The 22,219-nt window shown below is 48.7% G+C and overlaps 8 protein-coding genes across 8 annotated transcripts; 2 read left to right on the forward strand and 6 right to left on the reverse strand.

Annotated features, from left to right (window-relative positions):
* Positions 1 to 7: 7 nt before the first annotated feature.
* On the reverse strand, positions 8 to 1,585 carry FOBCDRAFT_290244 (uncharacterized protein; the record flags this gene model as incomplete). The annotated part of the gene is made up of 2 exons (XM_031176555.2): positions 8 to 1,082; positions 1,134 to 1,585. 2 exons carry the CDS (start codon positions 1,583 to 1,585, stop codon positions 8 to 10), a joined length of 1,527 nt encoding a protein of 508 aa, XP_031047688.2.
* A 900-nt stretch (positions 1,586 to 2,485) lies between these two features.
* On the reverse strand, positions 2,486 to 4,167 carry FOBCDRAFT_218214 (chaperonin 10-like protein). The gene is made up of 5 exons (XM_031176557.3): positions 3,776 to 4,167; positions 3,593 to 3,720; positions 3,382 to 3,541; positions 2,857 to 3,325; positions 2,486 to 2,803 (listed from the first exon to the last, which is right to left on the reverse strand). Exons 1-5 carry the CDS (start codon positions 4,153 to 4,155, stop codon positions 2,597 to 2,599), a joined length of 1,344 nt encoding a protein of 447 aa, XP_031047690.3. The 5' UTR covers positions 4,156 to 4,167; the 3' UTR covers positions 2,486 to 2,596.
* Positions 4,168 to 4,696: 529 nt separating this feature from the next.
* On the reverse strand, positions 4,697 to 6,786 carry FOBCDRAFT_258503 (uncharacterized protein). The gene is made up of 5 exons (XM_031176558.3): positions 6,679 to 6,786; positions 6,485 to 6,627; positions 5,896 to 6,432; positions 5,492 to 5,846; positions 4,697 to 5,444 (listed from the first exon to the last, which is right to left on the reverse strand). Exons 1-5 carry the CDS (start codon positions 6,761 to 6,763, stop codon positions 4,786 to 4,788), a joined length of 1,779 nt encoding a protein of 592 aa, XP_031047691.3. The 5' UTR covers positions 6,764 to 6,786; the 3' UTR covers positions 4,697 to 4,785.
* Positions 6,787 to 7,094: 308 nt separating this feature from the next.
* On the forward strand, positions 7,095 to 8,245 carry FOBCDRAFT_157182 (NADP-dependent oxidoreductase domain-containing protein). Its single transcript, XM_031176559.3, has 3 exons — positions 7,095 to 7,250; positions 7,301 to 7,579; positions 7,630 to 8,245. The coding sequence occupies exons 1-3, from the start codon at positions 7,146 to 7,148 to the stop codon at positions 8,224 to 8,226; spliced, it is 981 nt and encodes a 326-aa protein (XP_031047692.2). The 5' UTR covers positions 7,095 to 7,145; the 3' UTR covers positions 8,227 to 8,245.
* Positions 8,246 to 8,296: 51 nt separating this feature from the next.
* Positions 8,297 to 9,854, reverse strand: FOBCDRAFT_317087 (fungal-specific transcription factor domain-containing protein). Its single transcript, XM_059611992.1, has 3 exons — positions 9,562 to 9,854; positions 9,143 to 9,515; positions 8,297 to 9,092 (listed from the first exon to the last, which is right to left on the reverse strand). Exons 1-3 carry the CDS (start codon positions 9,841 to 9,843, stop codon positions 8,407 to 8,409), a joined length of 1,341 nt encoding a protein of 446 aa, XP_059466954.1. The 5' UTR covers positions 9,844 to 9,854; the 3' UTR covers positions 8,297 to 8,406.
* Positions 9,855 to 12,270: 2,416 nt separating this feature from the next.
* On the forward strand, positions 12,271 to 17,610 carry FOBCDRAFT_178820 (uncharacterized protein). The gene is made up of 2 exons (XM_031176561.3): positions 12,271 to 15,254; positions 15,301 to 17,610. Exons 1-2 carry the CDS (start codon positions 12,605 to 12,607, stop codon positions 17,283 to 17,285), a joined length of 4,635 nt encoding a protein of 1,544 aa, XP_031047694.2. The 5' UTR covers positions 12,271 to 12,604; the 3' UTR covers positions 17,286 to 17,610.
* Positions 17,611 to 17,620: 10 nt separating this feature from the next.
* Positions 17,621 to 19,017, reverse strand: FOBCDRAFT_317089 (uncharacterized protein). The gene is made up of 5 exons (XM_059611993.1): positions 18,572 to 19,017; positions 18,387 to 18,520; positions 18,177 to 18,333; positions 18,038 to 18,113; positions 17,621 to 17,981 (listed from the first exon to the last, which is right to left on the reverse strand). The coding sequence occupies exons 1-5, from the start codon at positions 18,629 to 18,631 to the stop codon at positions 17,806 to 17,808; spliced, it is 603 nt and encodes a 200-aa protein (XP_059464450.1). The 5' UTR covers positions 18,632 to 19,017; the 3' UTR covers positions 17,621 to 17,805.
* Positions 19,018 to 19,667: 650 nt separating this feature from the next.
* Positions 19,668 to 21,641, reverse strand: FOBCDRAFT_317090 (uncharacterized protein; the record flags this gene model as incomplete). Its single annotated transcript, XM_031176564.3, has 1 exon — positions 19,668 to 21,641. The coding sequence occupies one exon, from the start codon at positions 21,639 to 21,641 to the stop codon at positions 20,046 to 20,048; it is 1,596 nt and encodes a 531-aa protein (XP_031047697.2). The 3' UTR covers positions 19,668 to 20,045.
* Between the last annotated feature and the right edge of the window lie 578 nt (positions 21,642 to 22,219).

Consider the following 22,219-nt stretch of genomic DNA (forward strand, 5'->3'; position numbering starts at 1 on the left):
CTCATGCTCATAGAGTTTCTGTTCTAGGCACGCCGTTCTCGGAGACAAGCATTGGGGGTAGTTCTACAGGACTCCGACCATTTCTGTAACTCCACAAACGGCTCACATCCTTCACACGGATTCCGTGGTCGTCACTAGCCTCCTTGATTCTGTTTGAGATCCCATGAACCTCGATCGGTGTTGAAGCATCGCCAGATCCAAATCCCTGCGTTCCAGCCCATGATATTTCGAAGGCTTCTCTCGCGTTGGCAGAGGCGCTGCCTTCTTCGCCGACCTTGATGGCCTCATTCATGAACTCATTGTCTTCATCAGCGCCCACATACTCTCCAGTTTCAGCATCCTTCTTCAAAGGGAACATGGCGTTTAGGTAATGCTGATTCATCTGGTGGCCACCGTGGCGGCCGTCTGCTCGAGCGAACAATCGCCCCTGAAACCGTGGGAGTTCTCGCGATTCCATCCTGTTTGTTGCAAAGTGCAGTATGCCCCATATGGCAACAAAATCTGTACTATTGGCATAGTGCTCAACATGCAAGATACACCTGTCTTTGGCAGCGGAAATAGATCGAGTCGACACACCAGAAGATTCTTTCCTAACCGGATTAAGAATCTTTAGGGCCAGATCATCCTTGGCTTCGAGTGGGCTGCTAGAAGGAGAGTCGAAGGAGGACTCAGTAAGAACAGTGCTCATCGCTGATAGGGGTTTGAGACGAGCCAGCATCTGCGAAGACCGATGGCGATGAGGATTGTTGAAGTGATTGGCAGCGTTTCCAAAAGTATAAACCTCGAGTTTAGACATTAGATCTTGTGGCAGCTCCTGGAGCAACCAATCGAGAACCAGACCCCCCTCGATTCCTCCTTGGGAGTGTAGCACGAACACGACTTTGGATTTGCTTTCATCATAGAGGATGTCTTTGAGAAGTCTGAAGCAAATTCTGACATCCCCAGTTGCGTAGCCAAAATTGCGCTGTATCAGGCATTCAACAACATCAAATATTATTCCGCGAGTCTGGTTATGAATGCCAAGAATAGGCCGGCCGAAAGTCAGTGCAAGTCGGTTCAGGTTTGACTGCATCCAATGGTCTCTATAATCTTGTCAGTGGAGAATACCATGTTTTAGTTTGAGATTATCATACCCAACAGCAACGCCGTTCAAGAAAACCCATTGTTCATGGGCGTGCTCAGGCCGAGCCTTGGCGTACTTTTCATCCGAGGTATAAGTTTCCTTACTACCATTGAGAAGCTTACAGATGAGCCAGTTGGTAAACATGAAACCAGCAATACCTGTTGCCGCCATCCAGACTGGAAACACAATAGAGAATGGTAGGGCTATGATGAACCCTAGCTGTAGGAAGAAGAGAACCAAGTGAACGACAACGCAGAATACGTTCTGAGGGGATGGATAGAGCTCATCAAAAACCTTGCATTTGAAGGGATAGACAGGCCAGATGACCCATGGCAGTGCCCATACATAAACAAAGAAATAGTATACGTCCTTGGCGAGAAGCTTGAAGGGGAAGTCGGTATGAGAGTAGTCGATGACGGATTCTTCGCCAATCTGAGAGCGATAGTACTGAGTTGCACCCATAGTGGTGATGCTATGGATGTATGTGAGGTTTTAGCAGGTTTTCATTGAGAATCGAAATAGTTGTTGGAAGTGGTAGGTTGACGTTGGGAGACTCGAGGTGTTGGCCTGTCCTTGTTTAGCTACCTACTAAGGCACTTAGATATGAGCCCGAATATGGAAGCAAGACAACTGACGTCTGAGCTACTGTCGCGTGACAAAAAGTAAAGAACGAAGAGCAGGCGTTTCACATGGAACAAGACTGCTGACGTTCTTACAAGCAAAAGAGAGCTCTAACTACTACATATTTACACAAGTAGGCGGGTTGGCAACTAAAATGCTCAGCCTTGTTCCATGTCGACACCCTCATCCCCAGATTTGGCCCAGGCAACGACGAGTAAGAGGCCGAAATACCATGTCAGATGCCCCCTTTCCGATGAAGAATGCGACGTCATCACACCAACTTGGCGCTGGGATCGCCGAGGCTTAGTGGGCTCGGCAGCCAGGGCATGGTTGTAGCTAACTGGAGCTGAGACGGATGAGAAGACGGGAAGGCTTGGGCTGTGAGCGTTACGATGTCAAGTTGTGAATATGGACTCCACTAATTGTATAAAAGACGATTGAAATTTAAACTCTAGAGGTCTATTATTGTACAACACAAGGCCGTTGAAGATGTGGCGGTGTTTCAGTGCCTGCTCCACTAATTCCATCCCAGTATCATGGATCCATAAACGGGACCTACGCCGAAATTTATAGGGTAGCTGCACAATACTATCTTAATTTCGTATGGTATTAAAGCCAAATCGCAGGATAATAAGTCTTGAACTTGTACTTTAAGAGCATTAATGCTTGCAGAAGAAATATTTATGCATCAAGACGAGGTAGTGGGCTTATTTGAAGTGCAGTTAATTCACTGAATTAACTGTAGGCACAATACTGCCTGAATAGGATTTATCGTGAACTTCGAAAGCCAACAAAAAAAAAGAGCGTCATGACAAGATCATGTTTTGGTCCCAACGGCTACCGCTAAATCTCCTAAAAATACGTTGTCTCGGTCTCATCCACAATTTGCACCTTGATGCACCCATTCTTAGGGTCTGCCGATAAAGTCAATCCCTCAAGAGCCTGTTCCAGAGGAAAAACATGCGATACCAACTTCTTCGCATCTATTAAGCCCCCCTCAATACACGCAATACCTGCGGGCCAGGTATCCTTGTATCTGTTGATGAATCGAAGTTGAATCTGTAACCTATCATTAGTGTCCCACCTCAGCACCAACAGTCTTGATTACACACCTCAGCAAGAGACAAATGCATGAAAGGCAGATTGTTCATAATCGACCTGCCAACACCGACAACCATGAGAACACCTCCACGGCGTACCATATACGCAGCGGAGCATACACTGCTTTCGATACCGGTACACTCAAACACAACCCTAGGCTGAGCATACTCTGTCTCACCGAACAGCTTCCTCACAGCCTTACCATTCTGCTCGTTGCTCTTGCTAATGTCAACTTGATACGTAATAGCTGTGGGAACGAAATCCTTTGCAAAAGCCAGTCGTTTGGGTTCGACATCCGTGATGACGAGGGGATGGGCTCCAGAAGCTCGCGCGGCGGCGAGAGCAAGAAGGCCAATAGGACCAGCACCACAGATCACAGCAGGCGTTCCGAGGGTGATTGGGGCTGAGTTTATGCCGTGGAGGACGACGCTCAGGGGCTCGAGAAGGGCTCCCTCGGCGAAAGAGACACTATCGGGAAGTCTGAAAGTCATTAGTTCCTCAATGCTTTCATGCCTCAAAATTCCACTTTGTCATACTTATGAAGCCATTTGGCAGGATGAACCTTGTATCGCTGCAGAGTTCCTGCATAAGGGTAGACCCCGGAGAACTGTACATCTTCACAGAGATTGTATCGGCCGTCTTTACACAGAAAGCAATGACCGCAAGGAACTCCAGGCTCAACAGCCACTCGGTCGCCTAGAGACTCGTATAAGTAACAATACTTCATTTTCCTCTTTTTTTGCTTACCAGGTTTGAGATCTGTAACATCCTCACCAACACGAATCACAACACCAGCGGCCTCATGTCCAATGATACAATCACCCTCAAATACAAGGGAACCTATACATCCTGTTTTCCAAAAATGAACATCAGAACTGTCCGAATAATCAGCGATCAATATCTCTTGCTACTGATAATTCCTTATCTCACCCGCAAATACCAGTGGCCTTGATGTGAAGAAGAACCTCGCCAGACTTGGGTGCATACACAGGCGCATCGACTCTTTTCAAGTTGTGATCTGCCGTGACCTGTAAGGATGGGTTCGGTAGGGGAGCCTTGAGAGTTTGAGGATCGCTAGGATAGCCGTTGAGCTTGACCTTGAGCTCATCAACTACTGGTGTTGCATCATGGGTGAGGGGTTGTGAGGCTGCCAGCGAACACATCGTGATGGGATGTAGCTCGAAGATTGATCGATGGTTTGAGGAGAAGAAAGGTTCAAGGAGGACTGTGGAACGAAGAAAGAGTGAAAGAGGTATCAAGTGAGAAAATAAAGGCCATCTTTGTCTCATTCCACCCCATTTTACTCGCATACAACATTGTCCGTGTAACAGATGGCATTCTACAGTATATTACAGGCTTGGAGGTTATCGTCTCCCCACTTCTCCACCCAAAGACTAGTGGAGGGCTTGAAGTTGCCTATTCTGGACGTCAACAAATTCCATTCAAACCTCCATTCGCCACGGTACATTGATTTTTGTAAGGTTCCATTTATGCATCTCTTGAAGCACCCCAAGGTGAGTTAAATTATAGGCTCACTCTTCAAATGGTCTTGTGAAAGATGGGTACGGGAGACTTGCAATGTAGGCCGGGAACATTAATGAAAGGAAATGTGTGAAGAGCCACAAAGAGGACCTTAGCGGACCTGACCATATAAGAAAGAAGTATTAATAAATCAAACTTACTTTGTTTATGATAGGCTTAGAGTATGTCAACTCAGTCTTAAGAATACATAGCTTTGGATGCGTCAGGCTCCGTGATTGTTAAATATATACCACCTAGGTAGTTGTTGAAATCATGTACATAGAAAGTTAACAAGTAATACTCTATTCTCTAACGATACATAGAGCTGGCAGCTAAAATCATGACCAATAGATACACCGGTCCTCAAGCTTAAAAGCATATATACAAAAAGACGAAACTTACTCAAACAACCAGCGTTCTCAATCTGGCTGCCACTCATGCATCAGTTGCGCTGATAATGAATTCACATTCCATCCTGTCAAAGACCCAATGCGATCAATCCCACGCAGAATAGCATGCTGCTGGGGCTCATAAGTCATCCGCTTAGCAGCAAAATAAAAAGACGCCAACAAACTAAAGTCCCAGCTGGTCCGCGTGTCATTGTTCAGGCTGATACCACAGATTCGCTGAGCATGCCATAGTGGTGACAGATAGATGTTTCGACCATGCTCCTTCGGGAGAGTACGTGGCCGATTCTGTAGGAGCAACAGCATCGATGTATGGTACAACTGGTTTGCCAAGATCGCTGCCCCATTGGTAAAGAGCACCAGAGGGAAGAGTTGTTCGCCGTCTTCAGTCTCGAGCATGGGTTTGAAGTCCGTGGGGCGGTTTGCGTACCACTTGTGAAGAGCTTCAGAAAATGCTTTCCATCTGTGGGCGGCCGGAAGGCGGATCGTGTCAGGATCAGTTTGAATATCACCCCCGAAGCAATAATTCAGGACCTCGGCACACAAAAGAACAGGTTCTCGCCCGCATCTGAGTGGTTCTCTACTCAACATGCCTATAGGTGAAGAAACTTCGCAAGAGACGATGGAGGGTATAGGGACTGAAGAGCCGTTCATAAGACCGACAGAAACACCTGAACTCGTTAGAAGTTGCCTTGAAATTTATGAGACGAGAACTAACCCAGGCGTAGAACCATCCAAGACACAGCCAGCGCGGCAGTGGGGTGATGTAATTGGAAAGGAGTCGAGTTGATTGTCTCATAGCCAGTACTCTTTGACGGGCTTAACCAGGAGGTTGGTTGTGTGGCGAACTGTCGGCGGAGGGTGGTAAAGGTGAAGACCAGCACGCGGCAAAGGATTTCGATGCTAGAAGTGCTTGTATCAGGTAATAAGGGCTGTTCATTTGGATCAAGCTGGGTACGATTTCCAAGAGTCTCCAAAGAAAGGGAGAGGAGAGAATCAAGAACATAAATAGAGTCCATAGCAACACGTGGGACAAACAAACCAAAGGTCTGGTCAGGATCGTTGATATCAAGCTGCGAGACATGTTAGATAGTTCCCAGAGACAAGAGGGGACAACTTTACCCAAGGCGCAATATTGTATCTGTAGTGTCGTAGCAGCTCAACAGCACGATCCTGTGGCATATGAAGACAATTGGGGAAGACATCTCCACGAGGCTTATCGCTCACTTCGAATTGCGCATTCTGTGGAAGCTGTCCGAACAGTACCCCATCGGTGCCAGTTTGAGATACTGTAGGTGCTGAAGGGGATACATAGTGATCGTTACCTAGAGCGAGGAGTCCGTCGAGGGCAGTTTCATACGCTGCATTGGAAGGCGAAATAACGATATTGAAGTCTACAGAGTCTTGTAGACTATGAGAAGGAGCTTGATGGGATGTGACGTAAGTTTCAACGCTGGGGCTGATTATCGCTGGTGGCGGAGGCTGAACAGGCGGTTTTGTTTGTTGCGAGGGTTCTTGGTGTTGAGAAGTATTCTCCTGCGCTGCAGCAGTCGCATCTACCTCTATAGATGAACCCTCGGTCTTCTCAGGCTCGCTCGAGGCGAATTCGTTATGCTGTACATGTGTACCAGATTTAGTTGCTGTTTCTGGTACAATAAACTAGTTCTTATGTTAGCAGACATGTAACAATGGAAGTCCTCGATCAACATACCCTCAGCTTAGCATACGATTGTTTTGCGTTACGAGACCCCGAAGACGTCTTTGCATTCTTTTGAAGAAATGACAACTTGGTGCCATACTGACACTCGAATCCACCATCAACACAGCGTTGACACGAAGGTTTCCCTTCATCGCCTGAGGTAGAATTAGTAAGTGTCCACCCTGGCAATTAGATCATTGACTTACATTTTCGTCTTCGCACCCTGCACTTGAAACACCCTGTCCTCGTTCTCTTCAAGCGGGTCTTTGCCTCATTCTCAGCGTCTCCCATGGCAAATAAAGTGTTTATATGAAAAAGACTGCAACTCCGAAGTGGGAAAGTTGAAGCCTTTACGTGGGGTGGGACCTGGGGAGATGGGGTATGACATGGGGTTTTCGGAGCCGATCTTGACTCGTTAGCTTCACAAATATTACCAAATGAGGAATAACTAAGCGTCGGGAAACGGCAGGGATCATGCTACTGTATATGATTTGGGTCAGTAGTCAATCAGTTTTGATACTATCATGACAGATGTTTTGAGGTATTCGTCAAGCGGAGACTGGAGAGGCCAAAATGGATAAGAGAGCAGCTCAAGAAGCTCTCTCCGAGTTTCGTTTCCTCCTCTTTATCTTTTCTCACCACCGGTCACATCTTGAATCTTACATCACTCATAATGGCTCCCTCTACCGTCAAGCTCGCATCTGGCCACGAAATGCCCTTGGTTGGCTTTGGCCTCTGGAAAGTTCCCGCCGACCAAGCAGCTGAGACAGTCTACAATGTGAGAACCCGTACTTCTTCACGATTCAACTGTATTTAACAACCATATAGGCCATCAAGTCCGGATACAGACTCTTCGACGGAGCATACGATTACCAAAACGAAAAGGAAGCGGGCCAAGGTATCCAGCGCGCTATCAAGGAGGGACTTGTGAAGCGTGAGGGTATCTTTATCACCACGAAGCTTTGGAATAACTACCACGCGAAAGAACATGCCCTTGCTTTTGCCAAGTCCCAGAATGAGGCGTGGGGTCTTGGATATATCGATCTGTATCTCATTCACTTCCCGGTTGCCCTCGAGTATATTGAGCCCGAGAAGCGGCGCTATCCTGTACGTTTGATCTGAGTTCTTCTTGTGCATGTGGGTTAATATTCGTCTAGGCCTGGTGGATGGATGATCAGGGTACTGTCAAGCCGGCTAACGTCCCCATCCGCGAGACATGGGAGGCGCTCGAGGAAGTTGTCGACCAAGGTATCGCCAAGTCCATCGGCGTGTCGAACTTCCAAGCCCAGTCCCTTTACGATGTGCAACGCTACACGCGTCACCCTATATCCTCTCTGCAGGTCGAACACCATCCCTACCTTGTCCAGCCAGACCTGATTGCCATGGCTCAAGAGAACAACATCGCTGTCACAGCCTACTCATCATTTGGGCCCCAGAGCTTCAAGGAGCTCCCCGGCATCTTTTCTAAGAGAGCTCACGGTGCCGAGCCACTTCTTGAGTCTAGTCTCATTAAGGGCATTGCTGGAAAATATGGTAAGACTCCTGCTCAGGTTCTGCTACGGTGGGCGACGCAGCGCAACGTTGCTGTCATTCCCAAGTCAAACAACCCCAGCCGCCTGGCGCAGAATCTGGATGTTGTGAGTTTTGACCTTTCTCAAGAAGAAATTGAGAGCATCTCTGCTCTGGACCGCGGATTAAGGTTCAATGATCCTGGCTTTTATCTTCCTAACTTTCCTCTCCGTATCTTTGCTTAAGCTAGGGATTGGGTGGTATAATGCAGCTATAGGATGAAATGAATGATTTGAATTTTAAATATATGAGACTCATAACTTGTTACTTACTGGATGCCCCTTTCGTTGACTGATATTTCTACCAACTTCAACCGTTTCCCGTGATTTATTTCTACAGTAGTGAAGAGAGGAGACGGTATAATCTCATCTAACCTTGTAACCCCATGCGTGTTCAAGGTCGGCAATGCGCCAATTAGTTGCCCACCCCGTCATCGCCTCTATGCTCAGAATTAACTTGGAAAGAAGCAAGTGTTCCGACTTGTGACTGAGAAGTCTCCCTGCAATCCAAAGTGGCTGGATGGCATTATTGAGGCAGCCTTGATGGGGGTTGGTCAAGGAAATGCCGCATATACATTTAGCATGCCAGATGGAAGATCCTGTCGGTCCCACGTCAAGCTTGACCTCCCGAGGTTTCGACCCTAGCAACAGTGTACAGGCTGTGTGGTAAAGCTGATTAGATGAGATCCCAGCCCAATGAACAAAGAGAATCTGAGGGAATGGTTGGCTTTCAATGAATTGGACAGGAACTACTTCTGCCGGTCGATCCTCCAACCAAGATTGAAGATCGTGCCAGAGTCGTAGCCATCGTCTTTCAAAAGTTGCAGAATCGCAACCATTGTTCTCCCCAAGCTCGACATAGTGAGTTCGGTCAGCAACGAGCTCACAGACTTTAGAGCAGAGATATACTGAGTAATTGGCGTGCATATCTGGTGAGCGGTGGTCTCTAAAGATATCAGCGGCGGAGTTTGGATCTGAGCCAGGAGGTAGCCATTTGTCCAGTGGTACCAATGTGCCTTGAGTTCCATCAGAAATGAGCGCACCACATAGATCTAAAACAGAGTCAATGCAGAAACATGTAACTTTGACGAATATTACAAACCCATTCTTGCATAACACCAAAAGACAGCTTGAAGGAGGCCGCCACTGAAACCGTTGACATCAAACGAATCGAAGAGGGCAGCACACCCTTCGAGGTGACGGCGCCAGTCTTGTGGACTTGCGGACATCATTTCTAGACAGCAGAGAATGACGCATATCGGGATTATAGTGAGGTCTCGGGCTTGAAGTAAGGGGTTAAGGAGACGAATAGCTTCTTGGTAGAGTTCTAGGCTGTCGAATGAATGCTGCCTGGCCTCTTTACGCTCCATCTGGCGAGCGGACAAGGCGAGTACTGCATACAGAAGAGCCGGGCAACTACGAGCAAGAACTGGTACTTGAACAGTGAATGCCCCGTTACTATCAAACATATCGAGCTGTAGCGTGTTAGTAACTGAGTAAACACACGCGTGACGTAAGTACCCAGGGAGCTACTTGGGCGACATAGTTCTTGAGGTATTCAAGTCGTCGTCCGGAAGCAAGGGCTGTCTTTGTCTGAGCCTGAGCTGCCAGTTCTTCATCAGTTGGCCCATAGCTTCCAAGTGTAGGTGAAGCTTCGCGGGATGGTGCTGCAGTCTGAGCTGTGTTGAAGATGAGGCATCGAAGTTCTTCCTGGTATGCGAGATATCCAGGATCTTGGACAAACTGATCCAGGGGCCAGCTATTGGAGGGCGATGAAGAATTGTCTGCCATGAAAGACGCCATACTGATAAGTTCACACGGCTGGACGTGCTAGACAAGGATACCGCAGTATACAGAGACTTCTTCTGTAGTCAACACTTTTTTTTTTGAAAATGGTCGATGGTGAGAAGGCCGTTTGCCCTGTGATAGATTGCATTTGCAGTAGTAAGGGAATATTCTGGCGATTATTCAAAACAAGATTGATCTTTTCACAGGTGGGATTCTGATATTGAATGTGCTAGAAGCTCTGGACTAAGCTTAACTGTCCCTGGCTGTGCGGGGTTGGCAGCGCTGACCTTAGCTGGTACAATTACCGGGTATACGCACTTCGGTTCTCTACATGCCGTTCAGTTTGAAAACATGAAGCTATCACGATCACGGCACATTGGTATAACATGTCTTCTACCAATCTCTAGGTCTGAGTCATGGAATTCATATGGAACTCGCTATTATGCGACGATGACAATGTAACCAATAACGCAGGGTCAGGGAGAACTTCAAGCATTCAGTGGGTATCGATTGGATTAACCATAGCAACAGTCTAGCTGCTACTTGCTATAGTAGTAAAACGACACGATGAGAAATGGACAAAATACTAGACTCTATGCGTATGAGTAATGCTGCAGAAAAATGATTGATCAATTCCACATACAACTTGCTAACAGATAGTGAATAGTACCAAGCGCATCTTATCCACCCAATGTCTCATGTACCTTGCAGCTGCAACAAACCGATGATGAAACATGTCCACTCCGAGAGAGGACCAATGTCGATATCCAGTCTATCGGAGTTAACTATCTGTTCCTGGAAAATGTTCGAGATGATCGTGATACTCGGCGGTCTATCTATCTATGTACGCTTTGGCTTTTTGTTTCAGCTTCTATAAGACAATGAGCGCCATCTTGGCCATGCATGCATGGTTTGGTGGTTCTGTTCAGTTTGTGGCGCGTGTTTGCAAATGATGGTATGTCACAGTTCCACGAAAAGGTCGTTCACGGAAGAGATCCGAGAGTAACTGCTGCTAGGTTCATTGTTTACAAACATTTTGAGTTAATTATGTACCATCTTACCGAGACCAACTCAATAACGATAATTCACTACCTCGGAGAGGAGCCTACCCGTGAGCACAGACACAGACGTTGTGAGTTGAATGCAACCAAGGCTCTCTTCTAAGCTTAGTCTGGCCACATGGCTTCGCAAGGGGTCAACCGTGTTCCATTGCTTCTGATTCTGATCTGGAACGATGTTCCTCAGAATCCCTGTTCTTTTGCCCCTTTCGTGCCCACTCGAGTAATCCCACCGAAGAGGAACGGCGCCGCGGCAGATGAAGATGCTCACGCGCATTCGGGGAACAGTAATAAGAGAAAAAGGGGCTTCCTTGTCTTGTCAAGGGTCCTTGGGCGCGCCTCAACGCCCAGCCCACTGGGACAGTCTTCTTGACAGCTCCAGAAAAAGGTTCCAGAAGATAGAAGGCTGAAGCCCAAGGACTCATATGCACCCTCTAGCTGGAGTACCCAGTGGCTATTGGTAACTTAATGGCTACCATATCTTGTACCATAGTAGATCAATTTGACTTTGTATCCGTTGAGTATTAGAGTTTGCCTACTGACTCGGGAGCGGCAAGGCTGGAACCTTTTGATTCTGTCTCCACGATTGACATTGTTTGAAGGCCTAACAAGGTTTGGTTTATTGAATTACGTTCATTCAAATTTAGGTTGGCGGGAATTAGCGCACATCATCATTCATATGGAGTGATGGGACATTCTCGGGTTGGCGTTTTTAGGTGAAGCAGGGATTGATGAATTTACATGCTCTTCGTCTGGAACTGCAGATGCATATTACTGAACGTTCTGCAGCATCGTGCCCTGCTGGTTGCTTTAGTAGATTCATTTTCAGGTGGTTGTGGTGATGATATCCACTGACATCCAAATACCTGGCATCCAATCCCGATGCCTTTTATTAGTGTGATGGATGTGCTTCTACAACTTCCATTCAACTGCACTGGTACCACGCAAACATACGGGCACGCACTTGAACGGCGCCTAAAGATTAAAACAAGTTCGTCTATTGGATATTGAGTTCTTGGACACTGTGTAACCTTGGACGGATACGTTCATGTGCATATCCCCCATTCCTCTGAACGTTTCATGAGCATTCCTCAGTCTTCAATTGCTCTCATTTTAGTCCGTACCGGGTACTTCCTGGCGTTCATGAGTTCAACTGCTATTAATTAACACCCCATCTTTCCCCCTGCATCAAAGACCCTTGTCGCCCCTCTTTACAGGCACTTCTCCCCCTGGACTGGCAACCAAAAGAACAAATTTGCAGCGAATAAGACCCTAGATCTATCGCCGAAGCTCGACTGGGATGGTTGTTTTGATGGTCAAGACGCAGGTACATTTATACATTCGGTACCTACCAACAGTTGTACCATGAAACTGGTTGGTGCTGCTAGATTGAAATTCCTCGCGGCGCCGTCGAGAGTCGAAATACTTAGCATCAGCCAACTTTGCACGTCACAATTCCTGGGCCCCCGTTGTCCGTCAAAGCCAACCGCCAACTGGCCCAATCGTTCGCGCGTGGCTTTTTTATTTTTATTTTTGCGACCCATGCGGAAGCCGGCCTCTCTTGCTAACTCAGCTAGCCTACCTCTACTCAGATTGGCTTGGGTTGGTTTGGTGAGAGGAGATTTAGCTCTGCAGGTTGCAGGTGAGAGTACGAGCCAAGGGAGCTGAGCAGCCAGACAAAAAAGCCCTTTTCTCTACCCGGCCCCCATCGAGTCAAGATGCCGTCGAACTCAACTTCATCCTCCAACGACAATGCTCGTCGCAAGACTCGACGTCGGCCTCATACCGACCTGAATATCAACACAAACACTTCATCCCTTGCCTCGCCGTTGTCGAGGGAAAGGGACGCCATTCCGCACCCACAGACGCCGCCTCCTCAGGATTCAGAATACCGCGTGTCCCAGTCTAAGTCCAAGTCTAAGTCAAGGTCTCTAGCCAATACGAATTCCGACAACAACAGTAGCAGCAACAATCGGGCGCCTACCAGGTTACCCGCCTCCAATACTCACGCGCATGAGTCCTTTCTAGAGAATCCCACTCCCGTCGAGGACGATATGGCCGACCGTCTACCTCCATCATCCACCCAGCGCGACTCCCACGATCTATCGTTGTCTCCTCGCAACGTCACCCGAGACTCCCTCGTGGCTAATATGCTTATGTCTCTCGACCAATTCTCCATGGCACAGTTAAGCGACAAGTACGGCCCATCATCCACACCTGCATCCCGTACACATACCTTCGACGAGACCTCGCCCCAGTTTGGCGCCGCCGAGCAGACTAGAAGTTGGGTAGCCTCCAATTCTGTCGCAGGCCCCCCCCGATCCAACGGACACCAATACTCTTATAGCTCGGATCTTGAAGGAGCAGACGATTCCAGTCGTATATCGAGTCGCGGTCGACGGAGCAATAGTAGCTCCAATTTCCAATCAAGTTTCCCGCGCCTCAATAGCGTTCGCGAAGGCCACAGAGCAGGCTCATCGAGAGCCATGCATTCGAGAGGGGGCAAACCGGGCAGCAAGAGCAGCAGCACAGCTAGTGTTGACGCTGGTTATGTTCAAGTGCTTGGAAGTCAGCGATATGGACGCGGGTTTGGAAGATCTGCAAGTTTTGACTATGGACCCCAACACCAAGCAGTACAGCCTCCAGTTGTTGAACCGTCTCCCTTTCGAGTCGAATTCCCGAATAGTTACATCGACGACGAATACGATGCAGCCCCGACCCCTACCGTCCCGGGTGGTCCACGACGGGAGCCGTCGATCCCTGCGATGTCGGCAATGCCCTCGTCTATCCCACCACCAATGCCACCTCCACCTCTCGAGCCCCCGACACTCGATCATAAACGCAGCAGTCGCTCTTTGAAGAGCGTGTCGGGACGCAAGCCTGCTACATCTCGGGAGCCTACACCTGCTGTGCCAGCCCTGGACCTTGATTCGGCGCCTGCACCCAATGTTGGCTATGGTAAATCAAAGGACCCGACCGTGCACAGCGGCCCAACGCCTGCAACACATGCACCTGCACCCGTCAAGGAGCGTCCAGGCTTTTTCAGGAGAGTGTTTGGATCGTCCCGCAACAACTCACATAACAACGAAACGACAAACCCTCCGGCACCACAATCGAATCCTTCTGCCGACAAGATGGCTGGTAGTGCATCGGCACCACCATCTCGCGATACATCTTCATCACATTCTCATCACCCCGTACTACAAAAGAAACCATCCTCGTTCTTCCGTCGGCGGAAGAAGTCCGTTACTGAAGATACTCCTCCTCTGCCTCCAATGCCTGCAGCTCCCGTCCCTACAGCTGCGCCTAACCTAGCTCCTCAGGATAGAGATGGCAACTATCCACCGCAGCCAAGCCCCGTCAGCAGTTTACGCAAGGTTATGAACCCGTATCTCAGGTCTGGTCAGAGTGCTCCGGGAACTTCTGCTTCTCAAGGACCATCTCCACTGGCCGATATTTCCAACATGACACCGGAACGAGACGACAGGGCTGCAGAAAGAGAAGGATATCAGCGAGAGTTCTCGCCTGACTATTCGCCAAGCCCCAATGCTAGGATCAGAACAGTCCGTTCAGAGTCTGATGAGCAGCTCAACAAGCGAAATAACAACAGTACACCCTCCCGCCCTCCACCTGAAAGACCTACCAAAGCGATCGAGTCGCGAAATAACTCATTCCTTAACCTTGATGGGGCTAGTGATAATGAGGATGAACGTGGATTCTCGAACCGAAAGCCTGCTAGCGTATCCCAAACTAAGTCCAAGCAGCCCGATAACACTCCAGCAAGAGACATTCCTCGACCTGGCAAAGACCATGTTGGGTCCAGGAAGCCTTCCCATCGCCCACAGCAGTCCGATTCCGAGGATGAGCCAGACCGCTCCAACCTGGCACTGCCGATCGAAGGAGCTCGAGCCTCTAGTCCAGGATCAGCTTCAACTGGTACAGATTATAAGTCTGCTCTCAGTGCTCCTCCTAGCGTGAGGATCGAAAGCTCGGCAGACCCTAGTCCCAAAGTACTTGGCACTTTCGATTCGATTAAAAACAAGGGTATTGATGAGCCTGAGTTTGTCATCGGGGACCCGACCGAAGATGATCGTCAGAAAGCACAAAAGATCTACGATGGTAATGAGGACTTTATCCAGAAGGAGAAGGCTGCCTCGTGGATGGGTGAAGAGGGCCCGATCAGACAACGTACACTTCAAGCTTACATGGAGCTGTACGACTTTACTAATCAGAGCATTGTTCAAGCACTGAGACAAGTTTGCGGACGATTGGTTTTTCGGGCCGAGACTCAGCAAGTTGATCGCATCCTGGTGGCCTTTTCTAAAAGATGGTGTGACTGCAATCCTAACCATGGGTTCAAGGCAACTGGTAAGCACATGAGCTGCCCGATGATTTTCTAAACTAACTGTGATAGATGTGATTCACACCATTTGCTACTCAATTATGTTGCTCAATACTGACCTGCACTTGGCTGATATTGAGTCGAAAATGACCCGCAGTCAGTTTATCAAGAACACCATGACGACCATCTTGCAGGCTGTCGATGAATCCGCCCCTGATGCTTTCCACCGCCCAAGCATTCTTCCAGACAAGAATGGCCTTGCGGCTGGTGAGAACCAAGACCCGCCTTCTGAGCAGGACCGACGTTCTTTCAGAAACTCCTTCAGACCCCCGGCTCGTGCGGACTCGGGTACTCTACCTGGTGAGGGTATTGAAGACTGCGGTCCCTTGGTCAAGTCCCGTTTTAATGGCACGAGAAAGGCCTGGGAGGAACAGATAGAGACTGTCCTAAAGGGAATCTATACCTCTATCAGAGATGAAAGGCTGCCCTTGTTTGGCGCTGAATCTGAGAAGAACGCCAGCCTACAGCCTTCCCACAGTGGAGGACTTTCTGTAATGGGGATGCTAAAGAGAACTCCTAGTGTCCTTAGTAAGGCTCCCTCGGAGAGCCAGCTATCTGTTCGCGGCCGAATCAATGAGAACGGTCGAGCCAATACAGCAAGGTGGACATCCAAGAGTCGATCTCGCGCTGGCATGAGCCGCAACGGCTTTTCTTCGAGCCGTACAAGTTTCGACGATGGCAATTCACTGTGGAGTCCTACACCGTCCTCTGCCACATGGAGCCGCCACTCTCTTGGAAGGACCCAAACATCTGTTTCACAAGACTCCTTTGGCTCTCACCTCCCTCGAGGTGACTATCAGCAATCGATCGGGTTTGCAAATGCACTGAGTCAAGCCATCATTCGAGATGAAGAAATGTACGGGGACGGTGCCCCATCCATCATGAGTTCTGAGATTCCGGCAACTCAACTCCTTGAAGACGAGTCTCTTGAACTTGCTGGACCCCCATGGGTCAAGGAAGGAATGGTCACTCACAAGCACCACCTGGATGGCGTGGATAAGAAGGCCAAGGCCAGAAATTGGTCCGAAGTCTTTGCTGTCATTCAAAAGGGACAGCTGAATCTGTTCTCATTCCAGCCTAACAAATCTGTCCGTTCGAGAAACCGCGGCAGAAACGCTGGCGGTGCCCCTGCTATTGTCGGCGGTGGCAATTGGCAAGATAACGCAACGAATCTGGGCTGCTATAACCTACGACAGACTCTTGCATCTGCGCTTCCACCGCCAGGTTACTCTCGGGCCCGCCCACATGTATGGGCGCTGAGCCTTCCTAACGGTGCTGTTCACCTATTCCAAGTCGGCACACCCGAGATTTGCAAGGAATTCGTTACTACAGCCAACTACTGGAGCGCTCGTTTGAGTACCCATCCATTGACTGGTGGTATAAGTAACATCGAGTATGGATGGAGTGAGGCCATTGTCAACAACGCTTTGGTATCAGCCATCAACGAGACTACGACTGGCAAGACATCGCGCCCCGGAAGCAGCGCAGCACATGGCCGGAGGTCAAGTGTTAACAGTGGTAGCTTCCGAGGATCAAGCTTTGATCACGTTGCGGGTGCTTTCACCAACAACAGTGGACGTGGTAAGCTACCAGGCGATCGGATTCACATTGCCGAATGGGCACCACCCACCCAGAGCATGCGGCCCAGCAATCAGCCTGAAGCGGAGCAGCTCCAGACTCTGGACACCTATGTCAAAGGGATCGAGGCAGAACTACAGACACATAACCGACTCCGCAGCCCCATGCTTCTGGCTTTTACCCCTAGAGGTAGCAACGCTGTGAAGGCCATGGCCAACTGGGAGCGCAAGAGCGCGTACCTACTACGCGAAATCGTCAAGTTCACGACATACGTCGACTGTCTTAGACAAGCTGATTCGAGGAAGCAAGAAATCTACCACGAGAGGGACTTGGCGCAAAGAGCTGCGCGAGGTGAACTCAGCGAAGGTGACATGGACGTCAGCAGCGACGATGAAGGAGATGTAACATTGAGACCTTGAAACGGTCTATGTACGAACAAGCATACATACATACAGACGCATCAGTTTTTGACGTTTGCTGCATATTTGGAGTTGGCGTTGACATTTTCATTTTGCTACTTTTTTTTTTCTCGCTCATGGGCAATCAAACAGCCCTGATACCCCCCAGATGTTGCGGTTCACGAATAATTCTACGGTGTATACAAAAGAGAGAGCGTTGGGCTGATGGTGGAGAAGACAGGGCGTTATTAACGCCTTGGTATTTGGATGCGTATAAAATTAATACTCTTCTTTGTAATGATATTGGAACGATATATGAATATATCACTGAATATGAAGATTGAAATGTTTTTGACAGTATCTTTGCATAGTTCACGTGAAGCCCTTTTCAACTTGATCTCGAGACTTTTATTGTAAGATTTGAAGCTGCAGAATATCGCGGCTCGTGGTATATTTAACGTTGTCAGTCAATGAGCTTTTGAAGGCACCTGATTCAATATGTATAATACTCCCGATGAACCACTTTCGAAGCCATCTAGACTTAACAGTAGTCAAGCATGGAACCGAGAGCGGTCTTTTCGGCGCTGGTAATAGTCAACTGCCAGTAGCTCTTAACCTGGATCCAGCTCTTGGCGTAGGTGCAGTAGAAGCTGGTCAGAGGAGGCTTCCAAGAATCAGGGGACTTGTCGCTCTTTGCCTGGTTGACATTGTCGGTAACTTCATGATGATGTTAGCTTATTGTTCTTGATACGCAAGGCATTGGGTTAACTTGCCTGCCCACAGCTGGGGTCGTGTAACATCATTGGCGAACTGAGTACGCTTGGCGGTAGTCCACGAAGCAGCTCCAGACTAAGATGTGTCAGCTGGTGTCTCTCCAGACGTGAGAGGTCAGATGTTGAAGAGGGGACTTACGATCCAAGCGTTCTTCAGAGGAACCATGTGGTCAATGTCGATATCGCTGGCCTGTGTCCAGGTGGCTCCGTCATAGGGAGACTTCCAAGTGCCGGAAGTAGCAGCACAGGCCGAGTTGGTGACGACGTTTGTTCCATCTCTCTTCAAGACGTACTCACTAACAGGCTTATTAGTATCTAGACGCATGTCTCCTGATATGGGTGTAATCACCGAGTGTTGCAAGCACCCTCATAGGTCTCCCAGTGAGGGAAGAGGTCTCTGTCATAGGTGCCTGTGTTGGTGGAAGCGGCAACAGTGAGACCGCTCAGAAGTGAACGAGCAGTAGAGTCACTGGGAATTCCGGGCTAGATATGTCAGAGATGGTATCATGAGAAGTGTGGTCAAGAGTGCCATACAGGTGTAGGTGCGGCGAGGACGCCAGCAACAGGAACGAGAAGCGCGATAGAGAACTTCATCTTGAGATGCCAAATTGAGGACAGGAGACTTCGAGAGGGATGAAGAGAGAGGTGAAGAGTACTGCATACCTTGGACGCTACACAAGTGTCTTTATATCACTCAAGCCAAGATACCATCTCGGCATCCCTCTAATCACATCACCATCTCCATCCAAGACCAAGCATCTACATAAAACCACAGAATTCATGCTCCTTCCTTATTGGACATACATCCGGCGCACAATAAGCTGTCCTCTGTCCAGACATCCTCACCGACGCACGTATATGGGTTTCAAGTCCGTAGATCTCTCAGGCACGAGGCATCGTGATAGGCGAGCAGATGACTATCGGGATATCGAGCGTCTATTCAGTGCCGGGTTATAAAGTGCAGGGTCCAGTCAAAGGCTGAGACGCCGCCACGCTGATAAGGTAGTGCCGGTGATCGACATGGGGTGTTTCTGGATGGAGAATAAGAGTGTGGGGATGGGAAGATGGGCAACCTGCCTTTTGGGGAAGTGTGCGTCCGAGATTTGACAGGGGTCTTATTTACTCTGTAGATAGGTCTTCGTGGGGTTTTGTTTGTGGTGTTTGTGGCGTTTGTGGTGTCAAATGTTGCTTATACTGAAATGGAATGCAAGGGGGGAGAGGGAGAGAGAGGAAGAAGATGAAGAGAAGAAGCCAGCTATAGCAATATGTATAACACAGGCAAAAAAGTGCATCTACATCTTCCTCACCCAGACTTTGATCTTCATTCCGAGGCTGTTATCTTTAGAGGACTTGCTGTTCTAGGCAATGTGTCTCATGACTTGTGTACTGCTTCGACTAGACTCAAATAAGATGTGTAGATCTTTCATGTTGATGCTTGATTAGGAAGTCCGATATCGTAGTGCTCGAAATATGCACTTGTTGGTCACCTACTTATCTATCCCCATGGTCTAGCTTTCATCCAAGACGTAAAGAGGTTGGCTAGATGGGTCAAGGTCATCTACAATATCACTTGGGCTCTCTCACAGCCAGAAACAAGCAATCATTGGTGGGTTTTCTTCTATTTTCTTCTCTAGCGAGCAATTATTGTACATGTCCCCGGATTACAATTCTCATACAACCAAATCTTTGCATTGCGATATCGTGTGGGAATGCTGTACCAGACTTGCTAACTCCTTCTCGGCCTCATGCCCGTTTTGTCTGATAACAGCCGTCTCAGGTATCTCTAATATGCTTTGTATGCTGATATCTTGCGCCCAAAAAATGATGAAATTAAATGCAGTGTACAGAGTTTCTCTTCGGTAAAAATCAAGGTATGGTTTCTCAAATGTCTCGCGGGAGGTTTCCGAAGGTTATCAGCCTTAAGCACCAATTCTCCACCAGGAAGCAATCTACCAAGCTTCGGCCTCCCGCTCTGGTTTCGCGAATTGATCAGTATCGGATACTGATTTCAGGGGTGCTCTTGGGCAAAGAGATGCTGTGGAGGAAGCGAGCGTACGTGTGGCTCATGATCTCGATGTTCGACGCCATCGTACCCAATAGCAGTATCATCAACTTCAGCCTGGTGAAGACGGCCACCGAGTCTGTCGACCAGCTTCTTGAACTTGGTGCATCCCTCGGCGAATTGGACAATGTACTTGATTGAGTGGGCGTACCTGCGGGGTCTATATCGGGGGTTGATGTCCAGGTTGATTTGAGCTCCGTGCCGGATCATATTTCTGAACACGGCTTCGAGGCCCTCGTTACCTCTGTGTACTACGATGGCTTGGGCAATGAATGCCAGTGCAGTATTTCCACATGCGTCAGGGACGTTGAGAATGTTTCGGTGAAGTGCAGGGTTATAGTTCCGGTGAAACCTCATATCCATTTCGCTTTTCAGGCATTTTCCAAGTAGATACTTGATCATGTGATGCCTACCGCTCCAATCTATACGAGCAGATTGAGCAACAATCAGGATTGGTGACTCGTATGGGTAGCAAGTTCGGACCATGCGGTGGTGAAACCCGTGGTTGTCCATAAGATCGTCGACCATTTTTCTACAGGCTAATCTCGATGACGCTTTGTTCGCCGATTCCAAGGCAAGCCGAAACACACAGTGGAGTGGGTTGTTACCAAGGGCATCGACCATATATCGTCCAAGCCCGACGCCAGACTCCAGGAGGTATCTCAAGGCCCTGAAGTTGTAAGCCTGGATGGCAAAATGAAGAACCGAGTACCTCTCCAGTCCTCCGGGGGCTTCATTATGTGAAGGGTGCAACTCCACAGCGTGTCTCAGCAGCTGGACAGAGTAGTTGTGATCTGTCAAAGTTGCCGCCAAGTGATGAACGGTCATCGGCCAAAAGGGAGGCTCCGGAGTTGCCACGCCTTCAACTGCAAAAGCAACAGCAATCGCGCGAAAGTTGAAGGTTCCGACGTAAGCTGCCCTCCAGTACTCGTCCAGGAGATCGAAGGTTTCAACCTGATGCAGTACAAGAGGTGCCAGTGCAGGTTTCCACCGCAGTCGGGGGAGGTGATTGAAAAGCGCGGTCTCTTGTTCTAGCCGGTCTCTGAATTCTTGTGGCAGGACAATATGCAGATTCTTGACATCGAGATACTTGGCACCCAAGCGTCCCAGCTTTCGGATCACACGGTGCTGCTGCCGAGCTGCTGCGATATGAAGCAGAGTAAAGGTTGCTCTGGTATTCGCAGTATTGTGTTTGTATATTTTGTTGATATTGGAACGTAGAAGCTCGGTTGGGTACTTGGTGATGATGCGGTAGCCCACTTGATCAGAGCAGTTGAAAACAGCATGTTGGAGGCCTTTGTGGCAGTCATCCTCCAGGTCTTGAGTGTAGAGGTAAGCTTGAAGTGAGATGAAGAGGGATTTGTTCGTAAGGATTAAGTTTCCAAGACTCCCCAGATTCTGGTACCCAGGCTTTTGCTCGGTCCGTTCTCCAAGCTCCTCGACGATCAGTAGCAGGAGTTCTCCGATTCTGAACGTCTTAACTGCCGGAGTATTGACCAAGCCTTGGGAGGGATTAGGGCGACAGACCAAAGGGGCCGACATCGTGAATCTTGCGGTGGAAGATCAGCTTATGGGGGCCATTAGGATGAATATTGAGCCCAATATCGTGAGAAGAAAGGGAATGGGTTGATGAGTGAAGCGGGAGCAGGGAGAAACTGAGATGCCCTCAGTGGCGGGTGTTTATGTATATGAGAAAATCAAATAAAAGTACGCAACTGTGATGAGAGGAATTGATTGAGAATGTACAAAGAACTTAATACCCCAGGGATATCAAGTATAGAGTTGAGGCGGTGGTCATTCGCCTATGCTGGCGTTCCCGATGTTTTGGTGGTGGAGGAGAAAAGAAGAGCGGAGGGTGGGAGACGAAGATATGCATCCTACCGCAGCAGAATTAGGCTACTGCTGCAGCACCCAAAACATATTATACCACCTCAGCTCCTCTAGAAGATTCATCCTGATTTCGATCAGTAACACTAGCCTAGAGGCCAACCGCCCTAAAGAATTATGATTACTCCCCAGCACTCCTTATGCCCTTGACCTGTTGTATGATCACTGCCGAGACTATTCCATTGGATTACATAGTAGAAGCCATTGCATATGGTCATCCTGCACAAGTGATA

Source organism: Fusarium oxysporum, chromosome III (genome assembly GCF_013085055.1).
Source record: "Fusarium oxysporum Fo47 chromosome III, complete sequence".
In the NCBI taxonomy this organism is placed as follows: Eukaryota; Fungi; Ascomycota; class Sordariomycetes; order Hypocreales; family Nectriaceae; genus Fusarium; species Fusarium oxysporum.

Bases quoted from the DNA above. Each gene is read 5' to 3' on its own strand.
- FOBCDRAFT_218214 (XM_031176557.3), bottom strand. From the start codon at position 4,155: ATGCGAGTAAAATGGGGTGGAATGAGACAAAGATGGCCTTTATTTTCT. The intron at 3,542-3,592 runs GTAAGCAAAAAA...ACGAGTCTCTAG, and splicing joins TGTTACAGATCTCAAACCTG to GCGACCGAGTGGCTGTTGAG. The intron at 2,804-2,856 runs GTGTGTAATCAA...GATAGGTTACAG, and splicing joins TGCATTTGTCTCTTGCTGAG to ATTCAACTTCGATTCATCAA.
- FOBCDRAFT_258503 (XM_031176558.3), bottom strand. From the start codon at position 6,763: ATGGGAGACGCTGAGAATGAGGCAAAGACCCGCTTGAAGAGAACGAGG. The intron at 6,433-6,484 runs GTATGTTGATCG...CATAAGAACTAG, and splicing joins AATCGTATGCTAAGCTGAGG to TTTATTGTACCAGAAACAGC. The intron at 5,847-5,895 runs GTAAAGTTGTCC...CATGTCTCGCAG, and splicing joins GATACAATATTGCGCCTTGG to CTTGATATCAACGATCCTGA.
- FOBCDRAFT_157182 (XM_031176559.3), top strand. From the start codon at position 7,146: ATGGCTCCCTCTACCGTCAAGCTCGCATCTGGCCACGAAATGCCCTTG. The intron at 7,251-7,300 runs GTGAGAACCCGT...ACAACCATATAG, and splicing joins CAGCTGAGACAGTCTACAAT to GCCATCAAGTCCGGATACAG. The intron at 7,580-7,629 runs GTACGTTTGATC...ATATTCGTCTAG, and splicing joins CCGAGAAGCGGCGCTATCCT to GCCTGGTGGATGGATGATCA.
- FOBCDRAFT_317087 (XM_059611992.1), bottom strand. From the start codon at position 9,843: ATGGCGTCTTTCATGGCAGACAATTCTTCATCGCCCTCCAATAGCTGG. The intron at 9,516-9,561 runs GTACTTACGTCA...AACACGCTACAG, and splicing joins TCGCCCAAGTAGCTCCCTGG to CTCGATATGTTTGATAGTAA. The intron at 9,093-9,142 runs GTTTGTAATATT...ACTCTGTTTTAG, and splicing joins TTGGTGTTATGCAAGAATGG to ATCTATGTGGTGCGCTCATT.
- FOBCDRAFT_178820 (XM_031176561.3), top strand. From the start codon at position 12,605: ATGCCGTCGAACTCAACTTCATCCTCCAACGACAATGCTCGTCGCAAG. The intron at 15,255-15,300 runs GTAAGCACATGA...TAACTGTGATAG, and splicing joins CCATGGGTTCAAGGCAACTG to ATGTGATTCACACCATTTGC.
- FOBCDRAFT_317089 (XM_059611993.1), bottom strand. From the start codon at position 18,631: ATGAAGTTCTCTATCGCGCTTCTCGTTCCTGTTGCTGGCGTCCTCGCC. The intron at 18,334-18,386 runs GTGATTACACCC...TAAGCCTGTTAG, and splicing joins GAGGGTGCTTGCAACACTCG to TGAGTACGTCTTGAAGAGAG. The intron at 18,114-18,176 runs GTAAGTCCCCTC...GACACATCTTAG, and splicing joins CTCTGAAGAACGCTTGGATC to TCTGGAGCTGCTTCGTGGAC.